The sequence below is a fragment of the Phaseolus vulgaris genome, chromosome 9 (assembly GCF_051622355.1).
Source record: "Phaseolus vulgaris cultivar YP4 chromosome 9, ASM5162235v1, whole genome shotgun sequence".
Classification (NCBI taxonomy): domain Eukaryota; kingdom Viridiplantae; phylum Streptophyta; class Magnoliopsida; order Fabales; family Fabaceae; genus Phaseolus; species Phaseolus vulgaris.
The window spans coordinates 36,710,254-36,734,661 of NC_143506.1; the positions used below are offsets into that span (position 1 = coordinate 36,710,254).

The 24,408-nt window shown below is 32.0% G+C and overlaps 2 protein-coding genes and 1 long non-coding RNA gene across 5 annotated transcripts; 2 read left to right on the forward strand and 1 right to left on the reverse strand.

The window, feature by feature from the left end:
- The first annotated feature begins 602 nt into the window (after positions 1 to 602).
- On the forward strand, positions 603 to 9,428 carry LOC137820048 (diacylglycerol O-acyltransferase 1C). Of its 3 annotated transcripts, XM_068623828.2 has the most exons (16): positions 603 to 1,373; positions 1,881 to 1,961; positions 2,091 to 2,164; positions 2,273 to 2,348; positions 2,533 to 2,600; positions 3,636 to 3,759; positions 3,982 to 4,080; positions 4,970 to 5,071; positions 5,188 to 5,324; positions 5,967 to 6,048; positions 6,157 to 6,177; positions 6,482 to 6,544; positions 7,228 to 7,275; positions 8,408 to 8,470; positions 8,757 to 8,810; positions 8,907 to 9,428. In XM_068623828.2, the coding sequence occupies exons 1-16, from the start codon at positions 1,017 to 1,019 to the stop codon at positions 9,009 to 9,011; spliced, it is 1,554 nt and encodes a 517-aa protein (XP_068479929.1). In that variant the 5' UTR covers positions 603 to 1,016; the 3' UTR covers positions 9,012 to 9,428. The 3 variants fall into 3 exon arrangements, 1 of the variants encoding a protein (XP_068479929.1); XR_016515865.1 differs by lacking the exons at positions 8,408 to 8,470; positions 8,757 to 8,810; positions 8,907 to 9,428 and having other exon boundaries at positions 6,465 to 6,544; XR_016515864.1 differs by lacking the exons at positions 7,228 to 7,275; positions 8,408 to 8,470; positions 8,757 to 8,810; positions 8,907 to 9,428 and having other exon boundaries at positions 5,967 to 6,177; positions 6,465 to 6,544.
- A 19-nt stretch (positions 9,429 to 9,447) lies between these two features.
- LOC137820050 (uncharacterized) lies at positions 9,448 to 11,606 on the forward strand. Its single transcript, XR_011082530.1, has 2 exons — positions 9,448 to 10,387; positions 11,338 to 11,606. It is a non-coding gene; the product is annotated as an uncharacterized LOC137820050 (long non-coding RNA).
- A 2,611-nt stretch (positions 11,607 to 14,217) lies between these two features.
- Positions 14,218 to 22,390, reverse strand: LOC137820049 (casein kinase 1-like protein 1). The gene is made up of 14 exons (XM_068623829.2): positions 21,900 to 22,390; positions 21,745 to 21,785; positions 20,287 to 20,356; positions 20,014 to 20,162; positions 19,730 to 19,825; positions 19,573 to 19,643; positions 16,275 to 16,336; positions 16,108 to 16,171; positions 15,941 to 16,025; positions 15,731 to 15,857; positions 15,514 to 15,596; positions 15,370 to 15,433; positions 14,892 to 15,034; positions 14,218 to 14,791 (listed from the first exon to the last, which is right to left on the reverse strand). Exons 1-14 carry the CDS (start codon positions 21,973 to 21,975, stop codon positions 14,552 to 14,554), a joined length of 1,371 nt encoding a protein of 456 aa, XP_068479930.1. The 5' UTR covers positions 21,976 to 22,390; the 3' UTR covers positions 14,218 to 14,551.
- Between the last annotated feature and the right edge of the window lie 2,018 nt (positions 22,391 to 24,408).

A 24,408-nucleotide genomic window follows, 5' to 3' on the forward strand; every position in this document is an offset into this window, starting at 1 on the left:
AATTGATAAAGCTACCAACCAACGAGAATGAAGGGAGCGTTTAGGCAAAAGATATTTTCGATTCTGGTTATCTATTTTTTATAAAACAACTCTATATTAGATTGCAATATTCATTGCTCTCACTAAAAATGGTGGAGCGCGTAGTTAACTTGTGAATAAGACGATTGCTAAAGAATTTAACTTTTGAGCAACTTACACGGAGTGCCATTTTACATTTATTTCCGATGTATCGTCTTTGTTTTGAAATTAGATGTCAATGTACTCATCAAAGTCCTACAAAGGAGAATGCAACCCGTTTTATATTAGTTATTACGTCTCAGTGTGATTAACGCGTGTACTAAGCAAAGTCATAGTTGACCATTATCAAACGTAGCGTTTGCAAAATATAAAATTAAGGTTTAAAGATAACATGGAAATCGAATGGAGCATTCATTATGTTTTTGCGAAGATATATGAAAGCATTTATTGGTTCAGAAAGAAAAGTCCGCGTTTACGTGTCAACGGAAAGGTGTCTCCCGCCTAATTTTGTTCACAGGGATGGGGAACCTTCGATTCAAGTTCCGCTTCATTTATATATATACGCTCTGCTCTTCTTCAATGCTATCTCTGTCTTCCCCTTCCCAACGTTTACTTCCATCCCAACATAACTCCTCTAACAAACAAGCAACGAAAAACTAAAAAAGAAGAATAAATAAACAGAAGGCAAAGCAATATTGTAAAAGTCCATTGTCACGTCTTCTTCGTCCCACCCTCACCCATTCGTTTACCTTTTATTTTTAATCAAACATCTACAAATTAATATTTTCCCTTTAATCTCTCTCACGACATTTCTCGCCACTAGCCGAATTTCCTTTCGAATCTTTCTCTTAATCGATTCCGATTCTCTCTCACTCTCTCGCTCTCCTCCCTATATAAAACACATTCGCAGTCTTTTCTTACATAAAAAACGAACCGTTTTTGCACTGCCACGTGAGTACCGTGTGGCAACAGAGCAAACAAACCGTTACTCCTCGCCGATGGCGATCTCCGATGCGCCTGAAAGCGTAGGCACCGCCACCGGTCAAACTGACTCAGATCTCAAACTGCTTTCTCTGCGGCGCAGGTCCAGCGCCAACTCCCCGGGCGGCCTCTTCGACGCCGAAGACGCCGCCAGAGATTCTGGCTCCGACGAATCCTCGAACAACAAAAACTTCGAGGAGAATAAAGATTGCAAGTCGAATCATGCAGCCTCCGGTGATAATAACATCACCAAGGACGCTCGGAAAGAGCGCGGAGAAGAAGTCATCGATGTCAAATACGCTTATCGTCCCTCCGTTCCTGCTCACCGCAGAATAAAGGAGAGCCCGCTCAGCTCCGATAACATTTTCAGACAGGTACATTTCTTGTGCTATTGCTTGATTTCAATCGTGCATGGCAAGTTTCGTGCCTCGTCATCCACTGAATTGAAGAAAATGAAAATGGCGACCTAAACTGTTTTCAGGATTTTTTAGTAAACATAACAATAATTATAAATATATAGTGTTTGTGCTATTACTTCCACTAGATGTTATTGAGTTTTGAGTCGGAGATTTTGTAGTCGAGACAATTATATACTCTGTTTCAAACTTTCAATTCAAGTTATAGAAACATTGTAATTTTGCGTACATATGAATGATCGTATATGAATTTAATGTTTTTTTCGTTGACTGAATTCCGAGGTCTGCCAGTCTTAGTTTAATATTTCTTATTAATTTACGATCACGAGTACTGGCTGTTAAGTTTGTCAATTTTTGTGTTTCATTAAATAGAAATTGAGAGATTCTAGTTTATAGTTTTGACAACCTACTACGGTTACTTTGGAGTGGAATGATTACTAATAGCCATTAATCAATGAATTACAGAGTCACGCAGGACTGTTCAATCTCTGTATAGTAGTGCTTGTTGCGGTGAACAGCAGACTTATCATTGAGAACATAATGAAGGTATCCTCTTCCATTTTTTTGTCAATCATGCAAGATTTGAATCTCTAAAATGTAGACATACATTTAGCTCTGTACGGTTGTTTTAACTTTCTCATCTCTGTGCATGGTTCTTGTATTTTGTGTTTGCAGTATGGTTGGTTGATTAAGTATGGCTTTTGGTTTAGTTCAAAATCATTGAGAGATTGGCCCCTCTTCATGTGCTGGTAAGTTTGATGAATCCCCTGAGGAATAGATTGTGGCGTGTATCTATTTTGAGGATGAAATCTTAAATTTCCAGACATTCTGAAATTGTGTCTATGCTATGTTTGCAGTCTTAGTCTTGCCATATTTCCACTTGCCGCCTTTATAGTGGAAAGGTTGGCACAACAAAAGTGTATTTCTGAAAGGGTAAGGGGTCTGGCCACTAAGTAAGTTTTTATTACAATTTACAAGAAAAAAAATAGTGACCACTGATCACATCGATTCCTTGATTCTTCTACAAGTCACAATAGTTTCAGAAAATGACATGAAATAATTTAATCACATAAATTTTGACATTTACATGCTGGATATGTTGAATTGAATATTGCAGGTTGTTGTATTACTTCATCTTGTTATCTCATCTGTTGAATTATCCTACCCAGTTTTAGTAATACTCAGGTCAGTGTAGTAGTCTTCAAAATTTATTCCAGGGTTTCAATTTATACTTTAATCGTCATTTGTTATTACATCATATCATAGTAAATTTTGTAAGTATTTGAGGATGTAATATGAGCTTAACACGAGAAAAGGCATTATAGTCACAAAATAATGTCATTATCTAGAAGGAATGATAGGATTTTATTTTTTGGCATTATTTGAGAAGAAATTTGCAAGTCTACCTAGTTTGATGGAACTTGTTGTATTTGAGAAGAGATTTAATGCCCTTTGATGAAACCTCATTTAACTATTGGTTCATACAATGCTGAAACTAGATTGTTTATCTTGGAAATTATCATTAGAAACAGAAAAGGTTAAAATGGGATAAAGGTCTGTATGACACTTATTGGAATAAATTAAGAGAAGTTACATGTTAAATCAGTTTATTGTTTTTATTTAGGTTCAGTATGTATTTTATGAGTAGCTATTTTATGTATGGTCTGATGGTAGGCAATTTTTACGTTTTATGGGAGCAGATATTATTTAAATTCGTATTAAGAAAGCCATGCTGGAAAGGTGGCCAGATTGAAGTTCTTTGGAGGGAGTTATTATCTGTAGGAGTTGTTACAATTCTGGGGCAGCTTCGGCTGTAATTTTCTGTTTAATTAGTGTGCCTAAGTGTTCTATCAGGTTACGTCAAAGGAAAAATAGAAAACAACTTTTTTGCTTCTTCAAATTTACCTATGTTATAAAAGCTACAGCCTAGTCTATCAAAATCATTTAAAAAGTTATCATATGCTTCCAGATGCATTTGACTGACATCCATGTAACATCTGCAATCACTTAATTAACTATAGGATCAAAGTAAAATTCCATTGCCAATAACAGAAATGGTGATCACATATTTGGCTTTCTTTTTAGACATTGATTTCCTTGTAAGGGTATGGTAAAGAGGTCTGCTTGTTGGATATGATAGCCATAGCCTTTGATACGGTTCATTTCTTAGATACCAATATAGCAAAGATAGCTTATGGATATGTTACTTTTTGTGTGCAGGTGTGATTCTGCTTTTGTATCTGGTGTCACGTTGATGCTGTTTACATGCATTGTGTGGTTAAAGTTGGTGTCATATGCCCATACAAACTATGATATGAGAGCACTTGCTGTTTCAAATGAAAAGGTAGTCATTAAGTTTCATCCATAACTATATATTTAAATAAAATCGTATCCTATACTCTTTATGCGATGATTAGTTTTTGAAGAGGATGAATTACCAAACTGTAGTTGTGGTTCTTTTGTTCTAAAACTAAATCATAAGGAAAATACAGTTTTTTTATCATTGTGAATGTAAGATAAATGTTCTGTTTTCCCCCTTAATCAATGATGATTCCCTGCGTTCTAGGGAGAAACATTACCCAACACTTTGATTCTGGAGCATCCATATACTGTGACGATCAGGAGTTTGGCATACTTCATGGTTGCACCTACATTGTGCTATCAGGTAGTGTAAAATTTTTATGTGAGTTGTTTACTTTCTATTTGCAAAATTATTTTAATTGTTGTTGTTGCATTTTTGGATTCACCTCTCTTACTGACATTTGAGTGCACTTTTTTTCCAACTGAAGCACATAAAGACACTGTTTTATGGACTATTTTGCACCAATGTTATTGGTGTGTCATGCATTTTAGGTCTCTAGAGGTGCAGTCTGAATCATACATGCAGAGTATCATGATTTTAATGGAAATAGTAAATATTTCTAGCATGGTATATTTTTTCTTAGACAGCTCAACAAACTGCATAATGAAATATGTTGCAGAACTACCAAAGTTCACTATCCTGCTCCACTTGTATCTTCTATTCAATACTAAACTCGCAACATACCTCTCCATTGTAATGAGCTTGGTTCTGCCATATTCTGTTAGTTGCATCTTCCTTCATGAACTAATTTTGGAGGGTAAAATAGGACTTGCCGAACTGGTTACATTTTAAATGGTCGGCAGTTGTTTCTCATTTTATCCTGGTCTTAAAGATCTTTTTAGGAACCTGCAATAACATCACTGATGACATGAAAGCGTACATCTATGGAACTTCTTACTTAGACTGGTTGGCTTAGGCAGCAGCTTCAGCTGTTTTTGCTGTTTTGTTAAGGAAAAAATGTGATTTTCACTATATTCTGTTCTTAGTCAATAGGAAAGGAGCAGGAAGAAGACTGTAATATGTTCACCATGGTAGGATTAAGTTGTGAAATTTCCCAGATTTTGTTTAAGCATTTTCTGCCGTTCACTCGTTTTTGCACTTGCCAAAAAGCATTTGTGTTTAGTTCTACCATGCAATTTTTACTCATGTATTTTACCCTTAAAATGTCCTATGTGATGAATTACTGTTATAGACAAACTATCCTCGCACACCTTCTGTTCGAAAGGGTTGGGTGTTTCGTCAACTTGTCAAGCTGATAGTATTTACAGGAGTAATGGGATTTATTATAGAACAAGTAAGCACTACCCTTTAACAAATTTGGTGTTTATTTCTACCTTTTTTCTCCTTTAATTTCCATTCACTAATTCTGTGGGTGTTGAGTGATAACATCATTTGTTCATAACTTTGCAGTATATGAATCCAATTGTACAAAATTCACATCATCCTTTGAAGGGAAACCTTCTATATGCCATTGAAAGAATTCTGAAGCTTTCTGTTCCCAATGTATATGTGTGGCTCTGCATGTTCTACTGCTTTTTCCATCTTTGGTGTGTATTTCTTCTCTCTCTCTCTCTCGTTTTTGTGTATGTTCTTTTGAAAAACGAATGTTCGCATGAAGTTGTTATCACAATAAATTGAAGAATTGTGTCTCTTATTTATTGTTTATTTCCTCTCTCTTTTTATGTATATGTTCTTTTGAAAAAACTATTCACATGCAATTGCTGTTACAATAAATTGAAGAATTTTATATTTTGTAGTATCACTTCTATATGGTATCTAGAGCTATTGCTCCCTAATGGCTTCTTCTCCACCTCGACTGCCTCAGTACATGAAGTGTTAAAATATGAGAATGGGCTTTACTTTATTAACGAGTTTGCATGCATATTTGAACATTAAGAAACTGTAGACCTTTATTTTATTAACGAGTTTGCATACTTTTGTTGCGAGATATCTTATCATTCTTTGCACTTGTAATGTTTTTCTCCTTCTCATTGATAATACTATTATTTTGAGAAAAAAATTTAGAAGTGCTCTTGTGCTTACCTTCATGTTATGATCAACGTGTCTTACTTATAGTAGTTAGTAGTAATGTCTAAAATAATGTTAATTAAAAAATATTTCCTTTATTGATTTATATTTTTTAAAATACTGAGTAGTGTTTTGTCTTAAGAAGTACTGTTGCAATGTAGGTTAAATATACTTGCAGAGCTTCTCAGATTTGGCGATCGTGAGTTCTATAAAGATTGGTGGAATGCCAGAACTGTTGAAGAGGTAGGCTCAGTTCTGGCATGTTCTTGGACTGTTTAGTTAATCACACTTTCTTGAAGAGAACTTATGACTTGTCTTTGTTGAATGCATTTCTGCTGCTGCTGTCATCAGTATTGGAGGATGTGGAATATGGTATGTTTCCATTTCAGAACTGCCTGTGAATTGACATGCTTGTCGCAGTTTTCACATGAAATTCATGTCAATGAATACGTATCTGATTTTGATTTCACTATTGTAATGCTATTTTAACAACAAGAAGAATTAGGAAGAAAGATAACTAGCACTTTTGTTCTCCATGTATGCTGTCTTAAATATTCCATCATTCACGGACTATTTGGTTCTGAAACCATCTCAGAACAATCAGCATTTGTTTATAAATTTCGTTTGTAGTTCTAAACCATTACTATTAAATTGAATAGGTTCTTTTATAATGCAGCCTGTGCACAAATGGATGGTTCGCCACATATATTTTCCATGCTTAAGGAATGGTATACCCAAGGTAAAATGAAGTTTCCTGTCATCTTGCTGAGTGGACCCTAAACTGTAATTTGTAGGCAAAATATAGGCACAAATGAAAAGTGTCTTTAGAAGTTTATGTTTTAAGGATATAGTTGGTCTATCATGGTAAATAAATATTTGTGTAAAAAAATAGTTTATGTTGGGATTAAGAATGGGCTATTGGAAAATACTTTTTTCATATTTTCCTTTGCTTAAACTAAAACAAAAATTACTATTTTCAGGAAGTTTATGTTTGCTAAGATTTTCCTATTATCAGACCTCATTTCATCTGTTGTGCTTGTTCCCTTAAGTTTACTTCTGTTGAATTGTTCATTCCATATTGCAGACGTAGTATATGTTTGATTTGAAGTTACAGAAGTATTTTGTGCACTCCAATGCATGAATTGAGAAGGAAAGATTTGTTGCTTTTGAAGTAACAGTACTTTGAAGCTTTCCCATCTTCAATCCAAACATGGACTTAGTTGTCTTTTTTCGTTTTGTTACTTCAGATATTGACTTTGGCATATTTAGTTGTATGCATATTGACAAGATTACACAAGAATAGCAGGGGAGATCACTATATTTTTCTCATATTCTATAATCGTGTTCTTTTGGGTCTTTGCCTTCATCTTGCATTTCGTAGTTCTATTTGTGTATGTGATTGTGAATTTTTGTCTTGTACAGGGTGGTGCTTCATTAATTGCCTTCCTGGTTTCTGCTGTTTTTCATGAGGTGTGTGGTTCATCTCTCTTTCTATCCCAAATTGTCCTCTCTCCCTTTTGGTAGTTTGTTATAAAAAGTGATTGAGCTAACGATAATAAAGTTTAATTTAAATCTTAATTTTGCAAAATATATTTTAATAAACATTAGTTTGAAGTGAAAATTTTATGTGGCTAGATTCTTCGGAAAATTTATGGTATACTAAAAATGGTATTATCTCTTTTACAACATAAGCATCAATGTTTTACATCTATTCAACCTTTTATTTGGATTGCAAACCCATTTCTACGGGTGCAAATCAAACATCATAAAAAAATGGCAAACATGTTATGGGGAATAGATTGAGTCGTGAAAAGCATACCCAAGCTTCTCTTACACGACGTGTTCTTGGCATTGACACCTTCTTGACAGTGGTGTAGGGCATGTAAGTCACACTTTGTTATATATCCAGTTAAAAATTATTAGTGGATACTTGAACTTACATCTCCAAATGGTTCAAACATGTTTCAGAAGAAGAGAAAGCAAGAGACATGACTGAATCTGTGTGTCAATTATTCCCCAATGTGTTTTATTATATATTGTGGATATCAATTATAGTGAAAATAATTGCAAATTACCATAATTATGCAAATCGTAAAATTTTGTAATTGCCATAATTTAGAATGCAATCAAGTTTTTCCTCCCTTGCCCTTATTGGGAGAATTAGTAATTCAGGTGTTTTTGCCATAATTTAGTCTTTCTGACCGTATCCAACAATTGCCTAATTACCAATTAAAGAACCACTTTGAGACACTCAAAGTAGAAGAATCAATTATGAGAGTTTCTTTTAAAGCAATTCAAATTTAGTATATTTGAATTTTCTGTAAAATGTGAAAAAAAATTTCCAATCACATACAATAAATTTGGAATGGAGTAAAATATTTGGTATCATGTAAAGCGAGTTATTTGAGATGCCCTTATATGGCGTTCAGACTCCCAGGAGACTACTGTCTATTCTAGTTCTACAAGCGTAGTCATATACTCTTTTTTTATCGGCATAGTCATATATGGCATTGTTTTCTCGAGTTGAGTTGAGTCATTTATGGTACAGCCTTTCATTTTTCTTCCTTTAGCAATTTGCTCATAATTTCTCATTTGAGTGCAGTTATGCATTGCCGTTCCTTGCCACATGTTCAAGTTGTGGGCATTTATAGGAATTATGTTTCAGGTATATTCTCCTGTTTTTTAATTGAAGTTGGCTACTATTAAGGTTCAATTATTATTTAAGCATAAAATTTGCACAAATTTTAGTAGAAACTCGACCTCCCAACCGCCAGAACAACAAACCCATATAAGAAATGAAAAGGTTGGAGTGAGAGTTTAATTCTTGTTCTATGGCCAAGCACAAGACAATGTTCTCTAGACAAATTTGTGTTTTTGGTTTTGTTTTGGTTGGAGTGAGAGTTTATTTCTTGACATACGATAATGGCAAATATCTTTCCCTCCCTTTCTAGGTTCCATTGGTCTTGATCACGAATTACCTGCAAGACAAGTACAGAAACTCAATGGTATGACTCTAAAGTGTTCTACTAATGAGTTATCTCATAAATTATAATCTTAAAGTGAATTTATTTGTTGTTTCATTCTTATTTTATCCATGCCAGGTTGGAAATATGATTTTTTGGTTCATATTTTGTATTCTTGGCCAACCTATGAGCGTACTATTATACTACCATGACTTGATGAATAGAAAAGGAGAAGTTGACTAAGCTAGCATTACAATGTTCGTGTGAATTTGCTTTCACATTTTCAAAGGAAAATTAATGTTGATAGTAGTTGCCTGTTTTGTTTTTGTACGTGGACCATCATCTGATTTGACAGTGATTCCTCTGGTTAACAATTCCATCTGATTTGCTGAGTCTTTGAAGGTTGATTCTCTTGATCTATGCAGTAATTTGCACTATTATCAAATATGCAAGCAATTTTTGAAAATGTCAATCTCTAACTGCTTAAGTAACCCTCACTGGTTTGTGATAGTTAGTTTAGGGAATAGCTGTAAATGCCAAAGTTGGTTTAACTGTATCTTGTTTCTGGAATTCAACCAATAAATGATGACAGATATCATTCTGTATTGTATGAGTCATGTTACTACACTTCTCTAACTTGGATGAGAATTTAATACTTCATTCATGGCGTTGTGGTTGACATTTGAGAGACAAATTCTGTAAGTGTGCACATCTTGTGATCTCAATATATCTAATACACAAACTAAGTAAACTATATATTTTGATTAAAATTTTCTTTATCACACATAATATTCTATGTCACTTGTATTTTTCTATCTTCATTCATTTGATTAATTTTTCATATCAAATTTTCAACAGAAAAGCCACCTTGTCTTCTTCTGGGGGAAAGTTCCAATAAAAGATACATCCCACTTTAAAACGTTATCGTTTTATATCTCTTAATCTCACATTCCATATTTCGTTACTGTTTTTAATATTTTTTAATGCCATGGATTAAAAAGGTTAAGTGATGTAAAACTCGGCAGTTGGAGATATGACTGCCGGTACCGTTGGGGATGAACACTTACAAATATGAAAATAATCTGAAATGTAATTTGAAAGTCATTTGAAAATAATCCTATTTTTTATAGTATAATTTGAAAGTCATTTGATTTGATTTTCAAATTCTTCAATCTGAACAAAAGATTTCAGATTATTTAAATTTTTGAGCCATCTAAATTGTATAATTTGAATTATTTTTTAATTTTTAGATTATATAATCTAAAATAATTCTTAATATAAAAAAAATCCAAACAAAATAGGATTCATCATAATAAATAAATAGCTCTTACAGAAGTTTTTTATGCAAAAAAAAATGATTTTAAGTTGCACAATCCCAGAAATAGCTTACAGAAGTTTTTTATGCAAGAAAATTTGATTTTCAGTTGCACAATCCCAAAGTATTTTATGTTCTTCTTTGAATCAACCAGTAACAGAACACATTAATAAATAAATAAGGTGACGACCAACACAACAGCAGGCCGGCGGCGGAAGCAAGGAGAGAGTTTGAGCTTTTAAACAGACAGGAGGGTGCACATTGAAGTTATGGGACAAAAGAAAATTCATAATAGTAGAGAAAGGTAAGGTAACTATCAGTTTAAACAAGTGGATCTTCCGAGGACTTTTATCTTTTGTATCTCTAAAAAATTCTTGTTGTACCTTATTAAAGTAGAATGAGAAAATAACATTTAAAACCTACAATTTTTTTAAAAGTATCCCATAAAAAATGGATTGAAAACTTTTTAGATTATATATCTTGGAGTATATGGATCTTGAAAACTATTTTAAAATATATAATTTAAAATTATTTTTTAATTATTATTTTTGTTCAATTCTATAACTTTTCTAATAAAGTTTATTATGGAAGTGAATTTGTAAAAAATTGATGGAGTGGATATGTGGAATCTGAGAGGATGTGTCAGGTTGTTTGAATTGTGGGATGATAGGATGAATTTGTGAAAAAATTTACTGTAGTTTGTTAGTGATATGATGGTTGAGATGATATTTTAATTTTTTTAAAAGTGTAAAATATAAATTGATAAATTTATTCTTGTATTTAATAAACATATGAATATTCAAAATATAAGATATTTTTATGCAGACTTAAGTTAATTAAAAAATTATAAATTAATTTGATATCGTTAAATAGTTATTTTTGTAAAAAATTATGAGTTACTTAATATTTTAATAAATTTATGATAAAAATAATGTTATGAAAATATATATAAATTGGCGTTATATTTTAAAAAGTTTTAAAATGTTATTTATTTATTTATTAATTATAATTTTTTGTAATTAATAAATTATTTTTGATACTATATATATTTGTGTGAGAACATAAAGAATTATCACAAAATAATTATTTTTTATTTAAAAATAAAATGATAATATTCATAATAAGATAAAAAGTTATCGATATGTAAAAAATGGAAATTTTTACATAAAAACAAATAATTGAAATATTCTAAATTAAAAAATATAAGAGAAAATAATTCTATATTAAATTAAAAATTATTATTGTTCTTGCTAGGGAGATGGGATCTAGAGAACTATCGAAGTCTTCCACTCTTTCCTTCGGTCGGGCAGGTTGCTAGGTGATGAACTGAGATTCTTCTCGTTCTCGTGCTTCTCCTTTGACTCTCGGTCTCGAGTGAACTCCGAATGGGGTACCTGCGGAAAGCACTCCAACGCCCAAATCAGTAAAGCGAGTGATAGATACTTAGGTAGGTGTACAATAATAACTGATGTACCGTGTGTTATTTATATTATTTTAATGGACTTACCTTGTTGGGTCTGATTAGTGGAATGGATCATACTCAGGATTGTATTACCTAATCCTTAATGATGGTTTAGCTTCACTGACCTTGGTTTGAGCGTTAATGGTTAGACCTGTCGGTCGTCCTGACCGTGTGTCGGTCGGCCTGGCCGTGTGTCGGTCTGTCGGCCAGGTTGACAGAAGTCGTGCCAGCGTGACTCGATTATCTCGGGTAGGGAAACAAAGACACGTCACGTGTCGGTCGGCCACGTCATGTGTCGGTCGGTCCGATACAATTATTAAATTTTTTAATTTAAAAAAGTAAAAATAATAATTATATATATTTATGTCTATTTTTTAATATTATAAGTTTATTTTATTACTTTTATTATTTATAATTATAATTATATTTTGTTGTTAAAATTTATAACTAAAAACAATAAGAATTGATTCATGTTATTTTTTAATAATAAGGAGAATCGATTTTGCGTAAATAATATATAGAATTAGTTACGAGAATAAAGATGTTACATGAAATCCATTTTTGTCTATTTATATACATTTATTAGAATCGATTAGGTCTAAAATCATTTTTCTTTTCTTTTGAGAATTGGTTAAGTCTCCTATTCAAACATTGTACACTGTGATGCACAAAAGCACACTTGGAAGAAAAAAAGAAAAGAAATTGAAAGGGTGCTACTTAGCTTTTTCATGTGATGTTCCACTTTCTCTTGAACTCACGGGAATATCTTAGACCCCTCAAAATATTTCAAAATAGTAATATGCTGTAAGTTTTCCTCAATATGCATTCAAGTTTGGACTTCCCTATTGTTAATCAATTATATTAACTATTACACACACAAAAAACTTAATTTAAATATTTATATTAAAAAATAAAAAATTTATTGATTCAATAATTAAAATTGATAAAAAAAAATTGTGTATGTTCACCAATTTTTAAATTAACTTTTTATTATCTTAAATAATATTTTAAAAATGGACTAAACATCATACCAGTTTATCAATTTTTCTAGCGAACTAATGAGTTTAATCCCATTTTTAAAACATAACCTAAAAGGACTGGTTGGACTGGTTGTATTATTTTTAGTTAGTCCGTTCAATAAAAATATTAAGATATTAATAAATGTAAACTTAGACAACTAGATTATCTTTAAATGCCAATTTCATTTAAGTAATGTATTTACTATTATATATAAATAACATAATTTTTATGCAACTTTTTAATAATTTACTTTTTCATATATTATCAGCAACAATTACTTTATTACTTTTATAACTATTTATTTATTTATTTCAAAACATAAGATAAAAATATACATAAAATATTAATTTATGTTATATATGCATACACTTATGGTTTGATAAAAAAAAATAGTAACAAAATGTATCTAAACTATTATGAACGATATTTTGTATTTTTAAAATTATGTAATGATGGAAAAAAAGTAATGATTATTATTTTCTATATTATAGAATTTTCATATATTATAATTAATAATTATACAAATACCAACATGTTTAATAGTTATATATGGTCGTCTTTAGTGATAAATTTAAACCCAAATAAGTAAAATTAGCATAATTCAAAATTATAATTCCAATATTAGACGCAATATACTTTTTAAAATAAACTATTAAAAGTAATTATTGAATTGAATTAAGAATAAAATTAGGCAAATAAAAGTCCATCTTTGTAACATATTAACTGTAAAATAAATAAAAATATATATAACTATTTTATTTATATAAAATAAAAATTCATTACTTAACCGCATAATAACGAAATAATCTAATTAGCTTGACTCAAATACTTTTTTTTATCATTGTTATCATGATTATATTTTCATTGTAACAATAAATTATAATTAATAATAAACAGAAGCAATTCAAAAACTTAAATAAGTTCTAAATCCCTCTGATGTATTTAAATATTTTAAATGAAGTCTTCATTAAAAAGATTACTCTCTTAAAATAAATGTTTTCAATTAAGTCTTCGTTAAAAAAAGTATTCTACTAATACTCAAATATTATTTATTTTATGATGTGCTATTTCCATATTCCCATATCCAAATCTTTAATCACATTATGTCTTCTCTTTCTAATCTCTAACTTATTAGTAACTTGCTCATAAAAAGAAAGAAAAAATGAGTGAAAAGAAAAGAGCAAGTCATTCTATAAGTTAGAAATGAAAAGATAAAAGAAATAGTCACAAGTCCCTTTTACTTGCATGAAAATAAAAAATATTTTAAACTCATAAAAAAACAAAAAATTTCAATTATGAGATACTTAAAACTCAATCTTGTAATATTTTCCAAACTATTTGTACAATGAGTTTTTAAAGACACATCTGGGAGAGAATAATTAACCTATAGTAGCAATAGGGTATATAGTCCATGCTCAATCATGAGGATTAGGAGTAATAATTCCAGACACAAGCAATCCAATTTAAACAAAACCTTCCAAAATATTTGAAATCAAAATGATGTAAATGTTATTCAGAGATAACAATTACGGAAAACTAAAGAAATATAATGATTCAAGCTGATAAGAATTACCAAGGTAGAAACATTTCAAGAACCTAAAATACTTCTACTAATACCGCAGTGATATCCAGACACGTCTTGGAAGCTTCAATTTTAACCAAAACATGAGTAGATTTTTAGTGGTATTTGATAGTTTTGAACATTGTGGTCCACATGACACTTTAAGCATCTGGTAAAACAATAACTCACAAGAAAATATTAAAAAATTTAGGATTCTTACCAGAATACAAGTGCCAATGCAAACCTGAGCTTCTTTCAGCTTCCCCACTTAATGAGTATGAGCACAGGGGTTAAACAACACAGGCCCAGATTTCTGAGTTCATATCCACATATCCCTTCACAGCTCACCTTAGTAACGTATGCAACTATTGCATAGCAGTGTCCCTCAACTCAAATATATATTTACAACATGAAAAAGTAAGGAATTAATAATGTGCCCTCTTGTCATTTTCCAATTGCAAACCTTCAATGCCCTTGACAGCACTTTCGTAGTTCCTGACATAAGATGCATTTCTCCCAGATGATATTTTGCGCACTGTTCCAGGGTTAGCCTCAGAAGTACGAGTACGAGAATCCAAATCACTACCAGCAAATGCATCGCGGCTACTAGAAACAGCACCTCGCCTTGATCCACTTGACTGACCCAAGACATTAGGCTTTGATAACTGCATGATTGGACAACAGTCGTCACACTCGTAATCAGTGAGTTAAGATCTGTTTTTCAGAAAGAACCCAAAGGAAACTAAGCACTCTAAACAACTTTACCATGGCTTCCTTATTAAACGCAGCATCCGTGGTGACTGGATTTTTCTGTCTTGAAATATTTACAGAGTTTGGGACGGTCCCTGACATTCTTCTCCTTGTGGAATCCCCTGAAATCAGACCTGGAGGTCGTCCTTCTTCCTCTCCTGTGAAAAACGGGTAAGAACAGAACGTTCATGAGCTAAACTTTTAGGAATAAAAAAAACTATTAGAGAACCTACATAAACATGTTGTTGAAAAAAAAGGACATAATTAGAGTGGCAACAACAAATGCGAGGCAACAAAATGTATATTTTCAGAATGAATTAATTAAATTACCTTTAAGTTTAAAAATTGAGAAAAGGTCAGATCACATTAAGAACGACAAGCTAGACATAGCCCGGGTTAGACTTGAGTATACTAAAAGGAAGCACATGTATTTGACGTATTACATTGGCAATCTTCAATATCATAAGGAAACATACAGATAACAATGATTTACCTGTTTGTCTATCCGCATTAGTCACAGCTGGTGGCATTGCAGAACTAGTTCCAGCAGTAGGACCCTAAAATACAAGCATCTTACCATCTCAGAAGTCTATATCCATTGCTGAAGTTGAAAGATCAAGAATAAAGAAACACTTACAAGAGCCCGTGCAGGAGGCGCGGCTAGCTGTGATTGCTGATACTTCAAGATTGTCCAATCAAACACATAATCAAATTGGAATCCTGTCCATACGCGAATGTAATGAGCATATATACATGGCCTTTGATAGATTGAAATCAAAATCATTAAAGTATATGCACAATAAACTCAAGGGCAGAGACAAAAGGATGCACTCCATATGAAATTATGTTCACACCTTCACGAATAAACAGGTCACGAAATATTCTCTTGAGGTAAGCATAATCTGGCCTATCATCAAACCTTAATGAACGACAATAATGGAAGTATGATGCAAACTCTGTTGGATAACCTCGACACAATGCCTGGGATAATCAGTAAGTTATCAGTATAATTCAAGAATAGTGCAAAATATGGATTCAAAGAGGCCAATAATAACAGTACCAACCTCAATAGAAGTAGAAACCTTTTTTTCACTGATTCTCTCGTATTTCTGTTTCTTGGTTCCCGCTTTAAGTCCTTGCCAAGGGAGACTACATATAAAATGAATATCAAGTCAAAGGCATTCTACTCGGTACTTGAAGAAAGCAATGCAAGGTTCTCGCCAATAATCACCTTCCCCTCAGGAAATACATCAAAACATAACCTAGAGACTCCAAATCATCTCTTCGACTCTGCTCTGTATTGATCATAGTAGTACCAAGGAACATGCATATGTTAGACGACACAACTTGAGCGCACATTAATCAAATGCCAGGTAAGACTCATACAAACATACATACCAATGCCAAGGTGGGTATTCATACTTGCATATCTAGCAGTCCCAGTTAAATTCTTATTTTCTCTGCAGTTAATGATCAAATAGAATACATGTTACACTTACATGGTAAATTATATTAAAACAACACTAACAAGAATGGGCAGGTTACATAAATATAAAATCAAGCTGACATCCCAATGTAACATCACATGGCTAACGGGAATCTCAACCTTATCCAAGAAATCACAAAGAAAGCATTCTACACAATTCAATTTAATACACCTATCACCACCAACTAATCAGGTAAATTATATCACTTCTGAATAGCAAATGAATTGGAGCATAATAAAAGTTGTCTACAAATTATAAATGATACAAGAAGAAGAGCATTAGTCATATATATAATCCAGCTCTGCAAACTAGGTCGCATCCGAAGGAATCCAGAGAAGAATCATAATTTCAGTAAAGGACAAGAAATGAATACTATTTTATTATTAGGAGACACTATTCCCAGTATTAGTTCAATATCTTAGTGTGTTCTGTGAAGAAGCAATGTCTAATTTTTATCGGCTTCGTTAGAAATTTTGAAAAAAATAAATAAGTGATTATCTCCATTAAATAACGGGATTTGGATCTTCGGTTTAAAACTAACATGAATTCAGAACTTTCACTATATAGTTTTTTTTTAAGGTTTCACTCAAGAAGCATCATAATGAGACTATAAGATCCCAATTAGGTGGCACCTTATAGCTCACCAATCATATTCTTCTAAGAGGAAATGCATAAAAAAAAAGCAAATACAAATAAACACGGGGGCAAACCAAATCCATGTGTAAAACTAGGAAAACCTATATTCCGGTTTCAAAAAACTCCTGACTGATACAAGAGGGCAAGTAGTGAAACCATACAAAATCCTGCCAATTCTATTTGCAGGAAAAATAAATAAATTTATAGGGGTTAAAGCAAACCCCAAGGTATGGTTTGGGAGATTTACTAAGGCCATGACAACCTTGGGATACAAACTAGTCAACGAGATCACAATTTATTTATAAAATACTTGAATTAAAGGGGAGTGACTGTCTTGTAATGTATGTGGATGACATTATAGTTATTGGTAATGTTTGGAAGAGACAAAATTCGAGTTAACATCTAGCAAAGGAGGAGTTGAAGATAAAAAATCTTGGGAGACTAAACTATTTTCTAGGGATTGAAGTGGCCCAATGTAGCAGAAAATTGGACACATACAGGCGCAAGGACACAGAAAATAAATAAACTAGCAACACCAACACAAAACACACATATATACATGAAATATGAACATGACATTAGAATAACATATAAACACAGATAGCTATACAAAATAAAATATAAGAATTTCAGCTTCAATCCTATTTAAAGACCCTTTTCATTTTTAAGACTGGCAAGGACATCTATTAAGTCTTCCATTAGATAAATGGAAAACTATTTACCAAATATATTAATGTTTAAATTAAAAGTTAAGTTGTTCCATTCCCTCTTTTTCCTTTTCCTCTTCCACTGCTCCTTTCCCAATGGTGCTCCCCTTGGTCTTCTTCCACATAATTTCTCGCCCAAAACTGTTTGGTGCCTTATCTTTCTTGGGTTGTCTGTTCACACTAGATAAGAACATGTATCCAACCTTGGTTAGAAAACTATTTTACTTATCCCACACAAAGCCATTGCATTTGTTGTCAGTTTGGTCAGAAAATTTATGCATTGTCCAAAACATTTGCAATACCTGAAGGGGGCATCAGGAAGAGGAATTTTATATAAAGAAATGGGAATACAATACTTGAAGCCTAAATTGATGTTGACAATGAAGGGTCAATAATTGATAGGAGATCCACTACTTGATATTACACCTTTTTTGGAGGAAACTTAGTAACTTGGAGAATTAAAGAATAGAACATTGTAGCTCAATCAAGTCCTGAAGCTGAATTCTGAACTATGGCACAAGGTATGTGTGAGTTGCTTTTGCTGAACAATATCTTACAAGACTTGAAGATTAAATGGGAAGGGCATATTAAGCTCTACTGACATATCAAGTCAACAATCAGCATATCTCACAACCTAGTTCAACATGACCAAACAAAAGCCATTGATGTGGATGGCATTTTTCAAGAAAAATTGGGATAGTCATCTGATTGTACTGCATATGCACCTCCACGAGGACATCTTGCAGATATTCTTGCTAAATATTTGTTTAATCAAAATTTTGAAAGAATAATATGCAAGCTAGGAATGGATAACATTTATTCTCCATCTTGAGGACGAAGGATGAAAATAGGAGTGTTCAATGTTTATTACACTTCCATGTAGTTTAGCTTACTTCAAAAATAGCCTAGGTAGTTATCATGGTTTATTTGTACTCTTGAAAATAATAGTTGTACTTGTTATTTTTATAACCATCCTTATCATAAACAAATTCATGAGCTACGTGGATTTGCCTTCTCACATATACATATCGTAGCTGATAATTGTATCATATTTGTGCATCATAAGTGAACTTGAAATCTATGAATTGCATCTGCCACTATTTATCCATCACTTCACATGATTAGAATGTCTTGGTAGTTACACAAATTTTGCTATGGGGTGTTCTTGTATTAATTTTTTATGTCAAAACTTTACCAAAAACAGAAATAAGTTTTTATGTCAAATAAAACCCCTTATTCCCTGTCCACTCTTGTATTTCGCTTTAAGCACCACATAAAAATCACCAAAAATTAACCAATTTTCAATACTAATCTAGTTTAAAACCAAATTCAAAAACAAGGAATTATTTAAACTAAAAAAAAAACAATTCAAATTCAAAACAAGGAATTATTTAAATTAAAAACAACTGAAATTAATATAGATTTAAGAAACTAATTTAAACTTAAAAAGCTCCAAGCTTCTTTAAGTTTCCATCAAAATCTTAGTCATTGCCACTGCTAGGCTCCAATTCAAAGTTTTCCAGCTGCTAGAAGGTACAAAATCCATAAAGAGTATGGTATATAAACAGACTGCCATTTCAAAAGCATCATCATACCTACCATGTAAAAGACATTCGATGGGTGAACATCTAAAAGTATATTAGTCAACTAGAAAATGATTAGGTTTTCAACTTTTTCTGCCACCAAAATGTTTGATAACGCAGATTTGTACCTCTGAGGATGAACAATAAAATGACAACATGAGAAGTTACGGCAACAACAACCCCAAACATGAAAAATTACAAAGTCATAATTAAGACATTAATTCCACTAGGCAACAAGCTGTAACAATTGGAATAACCTAGATTAGTAAATCAACTCGTGTACCTGTATGGAATGTGTTGATGGGTTGAACTATCCCTATATTTCTTTGCCAAACCAAAATCAATACAGTAAACCTACACGCAGATCAAAATGGATTAAATACCTAATTTATGAACATACAATAAAACAAAAAAGCTCACATGTAAACAATATCAGCCACCTGGTTTGCCCGCCTTCCCAATCCCATAAGGAAATTATCTGGTTTGATATCCCGATGTAGAAAAGATTTACAATGAACAAACTCAACACGGTTGATCTGACCAAAAAATTAAAAATACAAAGAGTTACTATTAGTTTACTAGTTAGCCAAATAGTTAGTCCTAATCAGTTGCGTAAAAAGGACTTAGAGGACAAAAATAAGTCATTAATTAATAGTCATTCATTTGAATGAAATGGTTCATCGGAATATTATCTCCTTCATTCAAATTAAGGGGGAAGACCCACCATTTGATCAGCAAGCATGAGAACTGTCTTTAGTGAGAGCTTTCTACTGCAGAAGTTAAATAGATCTTCAAGGCTAGGTCCAAGCAGATCCATCACTAGAACATTGTAATCTCCCTCCACTCCAAACCATCTAACATCTGGAATTCCAGCTGCCAATGCCAAATTTGTGTTAGAATCATTTATAAATTATAAATAGATCACTTACTTAGCATGGATAGGGGCAAAAAAATGCAAATAAGAAAGACAAACAATTATTTTGAGAAGAAACATTACTTCCTCCCTGGAGAACTCTGTACAACTTGGATTCATATAGCAACTGAGGATGCTTTGTCTTGACATTTTCCTAATTAAAAAGAGGCAAAGAACAGGAACATGTGAGGGGGTAAGAGAACGAAAATAAGCTCTGGAGCACTCAGAGCAATCCAAAAACTAGAAATTACCTAAGAAAAAGAGTCCAAAATGACCAACAAAATCCAAGCAGAGAGCATATCAGGAATGAAGTTAAATAACAGTAAATCCAACAGATTGCAAGAGTTCCAAATTTGCAGTTCACATACCATTCATACCTTTTTAATTCTTAAGCGTTCTCCTTCACAAACTAAGAATTGTAATTTGCGCCTAAACATTGAACTGTTTTACACAGTACACACTCTTCTAGACTAAGTATACGCTACAAAAATAAGATTTCAAGTAAAACAGTAAAAACTTTCTAAATATATAAAAAAGCTTAATTTATTCATGATTATGATTATGATCTACAACATTGAGCAAACGGGACCATTTATAAATCTCTTTAGGATTCATCTCTGCTAAGAGAAAATTATTTCTTAATGACCATTAGATACAAAATTTCCAGGCAGTTAGTAGCAGTACATAAGCAACACTTCAAGCACAGCAATCCACCCTCTACCCCAGATAGTTCAAGCAGTTCGATTAATATGCATTTTGCTATCATAAGCAGATACATTATATCACATGTATAATCATTTTAAAGGCTAATAAAGGGAAATCCAATAATGATCCCTACGATAATAATGATCGATAGTCTTAGCCACTCAATAATTAAAAAATCCAATTAATTGAAAGGATATCTTTACTTGTTTTTTACAGTAATCAACATGTTATGAACAGTGCACCATTCAGAAATATCCTCATTCCTATGCCTATAAAATTGGCACTAGTCCCACCTCATTTTTACATATAAAAAAAAAATGAATTGAACTTAGATTCCAACCAGCTCTGAAATGTTATAACAACCAGTACAAACCTACCATTTTTAAATTCTGCTTTAGAACAAGAAGCAGACAGATTACTCTAATTATGTCGAATCTACTGCATAACAGAAAAATTCTCGTTCACACACCATAAAGATTTGGTGACTTAACAATAGAAAAGGTCTCCCACGAGAACCCTTTAAGCTTCCACCCTGTCCCCTCCCATAAAAATCAAAGAACAATAATCTCGGTGAATGAAGACAGTCACAGACACCCAGAATAGAAGCGCATACACACCGATCAATGACATTATGAACGCCAGGACAAAATCCACCCTGAACCCCAATTTCCACAATCCCTTGCAGAAACTGATTTCAAGCGAAACCCCCTTCCGAACCAGTTCCACACAACTCGTGGCTATAAAACGGACAAATTGTCCTCTTTACATTTTAAATACAAAATCACTCAAATTCAAAGTCCTATATAATCCAAAACCCAATTGGTTAAAATCACTTACAAGCTTAACCGCAACCTCTTCGTTATTTTGAATGTTAGTACCTGCACAACACAATACAATAAAATAAAAAGCCATCATCATCAACAACACATAAAATTACAAACAAAAAATCAAAAGAATGCTAATTATAACAACAAAAAGGAAATCAAAGCAACCTAAATAGATCTCTCCAAACGATCCGCTGCCGATCTTACGGCCAAGCCTAAACTTATTCCCAACGCGAGGTTCCATTCCGAAAACAAATCTTCACAAAAAGAGAGAGAGAGAGAGAGAGAGAAGCTTTTCCGCTGAAACCCTAAGCTAATCCGAACGCCGAATTCCGAAAGAGGAAAACATTTAACTCAGCGAATTGCAGAAAGGAAAGAGGCGCGTTCATGGATCGGATGAAAAAAAGGGGAAAAAGGAGAATGCAGGTGAAATAGAAAAAAAAAAAAGTCAGGTAGAGAAGAAAATGAGAATGAAAAATGAAAAACGATGGTTAGAGAGAAAAGGGAAATTGAAAATGGAGAAAGAGTGTTTCTCTCTCATGCATTATGGTTTTGCAGGAACATTCTTGTAACCGTCGGTTATTTTGGTGTGTTGAAGGAGCAAAGCAAATATATAGGAGCGGAGACACACCGCGAACCTTTCGCCGAGTTGTCACTCCTCACTGGGCCCCATCTCACGTGACTTTCATCAACCATATCTTACATTATTTATTCTTCTTCCTTTCTCTTAACTTTTAATTCAATTATCTTTAATTAATTCTAATTATCTCTTAATTAACTTTATTACTATTTATCTTCATTTTACTGTGTCGCATCAAATCTTCAAACTGTTGACACTGTGACACTTGCTTTTCATTTATTAATTAAATTCAATTATTAACTTAATGTCTTAAATAATTTTTTAACTTCTTAAACTTGGTATACTGAATAAAAAAATGGTGTTTAAGTTAAATTTTGCATTTTTCAGTCTAGAAATGCGTCGTTATAACTATTGGTTTATGAATTTTATGTTTCTTGAATCAATAAATATATTATAATTTAATTAGTTGCAATTATCACCTTTTTTGTGCATAAAAAATAGCAAAGTTAGTAAAGAAAGAAAATGCATTTTTTTATGAACGTATTTGGATGAAAAAAATTAAAGAACAGTGTATTTTATAGAGGATTTAAAATATTTTATGATAAAATATTGTACCTGCCCGTTCTCCGATAAGAACAAATATATAATTTAGATTTTGAAAATGATTTTTTTATAATTTTTGAAGAGTAATTTTATTGTTTAATTTAAATAAATTTATAAAAGTAAAAATTTATAAAAAGTAAAATTTATATTATGTTTTTTTTTCTTTTACAAATTTATGTTGTTCTTTTTTCATTCTTTTAGCTTGGTTTAACTTCGTATTTACTCTGAGAGTTGTTAGACTTAGTTAAAATTGTAATGCTATTTAATAAAAGTCGGAACATTTTAGGTTGATTTTTTTTAATGGTGATGAGCATTTATTTAAGGTTAGAGACTACAGTGATAATTTTTCAGTCAACATTGGAGTTTTTTTTCTGAATCTAGTTAGTTGTTATTTTTTAGTTGACATTAATAAATGTTTTCTTACGGTTACATTTTTTTTTAAATCAACGAGATTATATTTTAATTAATATTAGTTGGGATTGAGATTGTTTTTTAACTATGTCAATCAAAATTATGTGTTTTCTTAATATGGGCAGAGTTATTTTTCTACTAACATTAGTCAAGTTTTTCTTGAAGGTTAATGATTATATTTTTAGTTTGTATAAAGATTATGTTAAAGTAAAAGGTTACAATTTTGTAATTTTGGTTAAGTGCTAAAAGTGACTAAGCATAAAACATGATCATGTTTAGTTTATAAAATGATAGTTTAATAATAATAACATATTATGCAAAATGCAAGTATTTCGTATGTTGAACGATATAAAACTATGTAAATTTATTTTATGTTTGATAAAGCATGTAAATGCTTAGAAAATAAATGCATAGAAGTAAGTTAACCTCATATTATAGGAAAACATTAAATGTTTATTTTATGTTGCAAATAATATCCACTACTTTCATCTCTCAAAGAGATTTGCTAGAATATGACAAGTCACATTAGAAAATCTTTTGGACAAAAAGCTAAAATTGTTTTTCTTAAACAAATTCCTAAGTCATGCATGGTCAATTTTGGAAGCATTATGTACTTCATATGGCAGGTTATTTTAGACAAATTCAAGGAAAAACACATAATCCAACAAAAGATAAGTATATTCAATTTTAGATGTCACCTAAAGAATAAAAGATAATTTATTGTTGCATCGAGTGCATGTAATGCATCCTTCGGCATCAAACTCATTGGATAAACGAAAGACATTCAAAAAGAGCTAAAGTTGTTTGATGGCTATAAAAGTTTTACAACTCAGTAAGAAGAAGAAATAAAGAGATGACATTGTATTATGTTGAAATTCTACTGAAATCTTTGCGCTTATGTAAAACTTCATAAAAGAACAATGTTCATGTTCCATCAGGTAACTAGAAGAGAGTGTGAACAAACGATAACCATCTCTAGTGAGCAAATTGTTCTCCTGATTATCACTTGTACATTTCTTGTATCTTAACCTGGAGTGGTTGTTTGACAAAAAATACTCAATTATTAGTCAACATTGGTTGTTC